This window comes from Myotis davidii, unplaced genomic scaffold, assembly GCF_000327345.1.
Source record: "Myotis davidii unplaced genomic scaffold, ASM32734v1 scaffold370, whole genome shotgun sequence".
NCBI classification, from domain to species: Eukaryota; Metazoa; Chordata; class Mammalia; order Chiroptera; family Vespertilionidae; genus Myotis; species Myotis davidii.
The window spans coordinates 12,826,592-12,829,000 of NW_006288615.1; the positions used below are offsets into that span (position 1 = coordinate 12,826,592).

Below are 2,409 nucleotides of genomic sequence, written 5' to 3' on the forward strand. Positions count from 1 at the left end.
GATTATTTTTTTAAAAAAGGTTGTTATGTTTGCTTGGAAAACAGCTGTCACAGAGATGTGGAACTTGCTTACACGACACAGCCAGATTATATATATATATATATCCATCTCCCCAGGTAGAGTTTACTTCCAGTTTATCTCCACCGTATGTCCACTATATCATGAAATATTATTAACACTGACTAATGTGGAAATGGTCCTCTATAAAGTTAGTCTAATGGACAATAGGGAACCTTTAAGTATATGGGAGGATACCAGGGAGGGAAAAGGAGTCTCAGGTAGTAAGATTTGAGATGGAAGTGCCATCAGATCACAAATTTCTAAATATTAGCAGACTGGAATGTTTCATATATCTGATAAAGGAGACAGTATGTAAGTAGACAACATATATCATTAATCTCCTAATGGATGACCCCTGAGATTTTATGTTCACAGACTATGGGCTCTAAGAGATATTCTTGCAAAGCTAAAAAACCAATTATTTTTCTCTTGTACTTCCTAGGTTTACTGTTTTCCTTTAGATAATGTAGCTGGTAACAACATGACTTTTACTTGGACATCTACTGGCTGTAGGCCTGGTGCTGTAATCTTGTAATTTGTCTTGTAGGTAGATCCTTTGGAATTTTGCAAAAGCAAAGTACATGAAAAAAATTAAAGCTGAATTAATTTAACTGGGAATACTGAAAAAAAAAACAATTACATTCTCGTGGAAGATAGCTCCAACTGCAGCTGCTGAAGGATGAACTTAAGACTGTCTAGCTGGGCACTGCAGTGAAACAACCCTCTGACTGAAAATGAGTGAACAAAAATGTGAAAAACAGAATTTAAACTTTGGGAATAATTTAATTTCTCTGTGGCTAAAAGGGAAGGTGCATTTCAGTGTTGGGAATTTTACTTCTCTTATAGTAACTTAATGACGGAGAGGCGATCTATGGGTTTCAAATTTGGAGCATGTTTTCAGTTATAATCTCTGTGGTTATGTTACTCAAAAGTATAAAAACCCTCTTCCCCAAGATCATAATTGGAAGGAGATAAAAATGATCAATCTAATGTAGGAGTCAGCAAACTACAGCCTTGTTTTTCTACAGCCTAGAACCTAAGTGTTGTTTTTATATTTTTAAAGGGCCACTGAAAATAAAGAGTATTTGACAGACTGTATGTGGCTCACAAGGCCTAAATATTTACTATCTGAACCTTTAGAAAACAAGTTTGCAAACCCCCGATCCAGAATATGCTGTGGCCTTACAATTAGTTTTGTTGATGATCTGTTGTCACCCATGTCAAAGGGTTGGAGAGGTGGGAGTGTCTACTTGTTGTTGGTGCAGTCCCCGGCACCTCCTCTTTTGCACAAGGGGGTAAAGAAAAGACCTCCAGAAATGGAAATATCTGTTTCATTTATGTAAGTCCATATTTGTAATATTCTTCTCATTTTTTGTAGTAAATGGAAAAAACTTTGAGAAAGCAGAATTCTGTGGAAAGCTACCTAGTTCTGCAGGACAGGTAAAGGGTACACCATAAAGCAACTGCTAGATTCTCCATTCACAGCAAGTAAGGAATGCCATCTCGGCAACAACAAGGATATGGGAGGGCTTACCTTGTACCAGGCACCGTGCTAAAAGCAGGGCCTGTCATATAACCCTCAAAACTACCTTTCCTGCCATGTGTCATTTACCTTAATTTTACAGACAAGTGAAGACACTTACTATAAATACCCCCAGGGTGAACTAAGTACACAAAGCATCATGTAACGACTACACCACCATCCATCACAACGATTCGGCTCTTCTTAAGGCAGTTCACTTGGGTTTGCTTTCCAAGAAAAGCGGCGGTAACAGGACACGGGCTATTCATACCTTCACCGATACGGCTTATTTAAAATGGTTTTGCAAATCACAAAAGGGCTAAATATGTAATATGAGCCATTTTAATCACCTGCCCTTAAACATTATATACATTTGTCAGGCAGTGGGAAAATGCCCAACACCGGAGAGCCACAGTTGAATGCACTCTTATCAAGTTGTTAAACCCCATACCTAACTGTGGAAAAGCAGTCATCTGTGTTTATAATGGTCAACTGGGGTGGGAGGTGGGGGGGTGGGGGTTCTGAGAGAGGAGGGTCAGAGAAGCCCTCGAAGTAGGTCAGGGCCAGAGCTGGGCCAGGAATCCCGAGGTCCAGATTGGGGACCGTGGGCGTGGGGGGTGAGGGGGGGCGTGGCCGGACCCGCACCTCCCCCCCCATCCCCGGATCCCTGCACCCCGACGCAGGCGCGCGAGCGGTCCTGAAAAACCCTCTTCCCAAGGCCGTCCTCCCGCTCCTCGTCCCCAGAGTGCCAGGTGCCCCCTAGTCCGCTCCCGGGAGCAGACAGGCTCCCACTGCCCGACCCAGACCCAGCTGCGGGGGAAGGGAGG

The 2,409-nt window shown here is 42.7% G+C and overlaps 1 protein-coding gene across 10 annotated transcripts in view; it reads right to left on the reverse strand.

The window, feature by feature from the left end:
- The window catches only part of RBM45 (RNA binding motif protein 45), a 24,561-nt gene that overhangs the window by 21,623 nt on the left and 529 nt on the right, over positions 1–2,409 (reverse strand). The window contains exon 1 of one of the 10 annotated variants that reach the window (XM_015561966.1): positions 1,247–1,419. The exons of the other annotated variants lie outside the window; for them this stretch is intronic. Within the exon in view, the coding sequence (XP_015417452.1) occupies positions 1,247–1,279 (33 nt within the window). The 5' untranslated portion in view covers positions 1,280–1,419. Of the gene's footprint in view, positions 1–1,246; positions 1,420–2,409 lie in introns of those variants that run through there. 10 annotated transcript variants of the gene reach the window in all.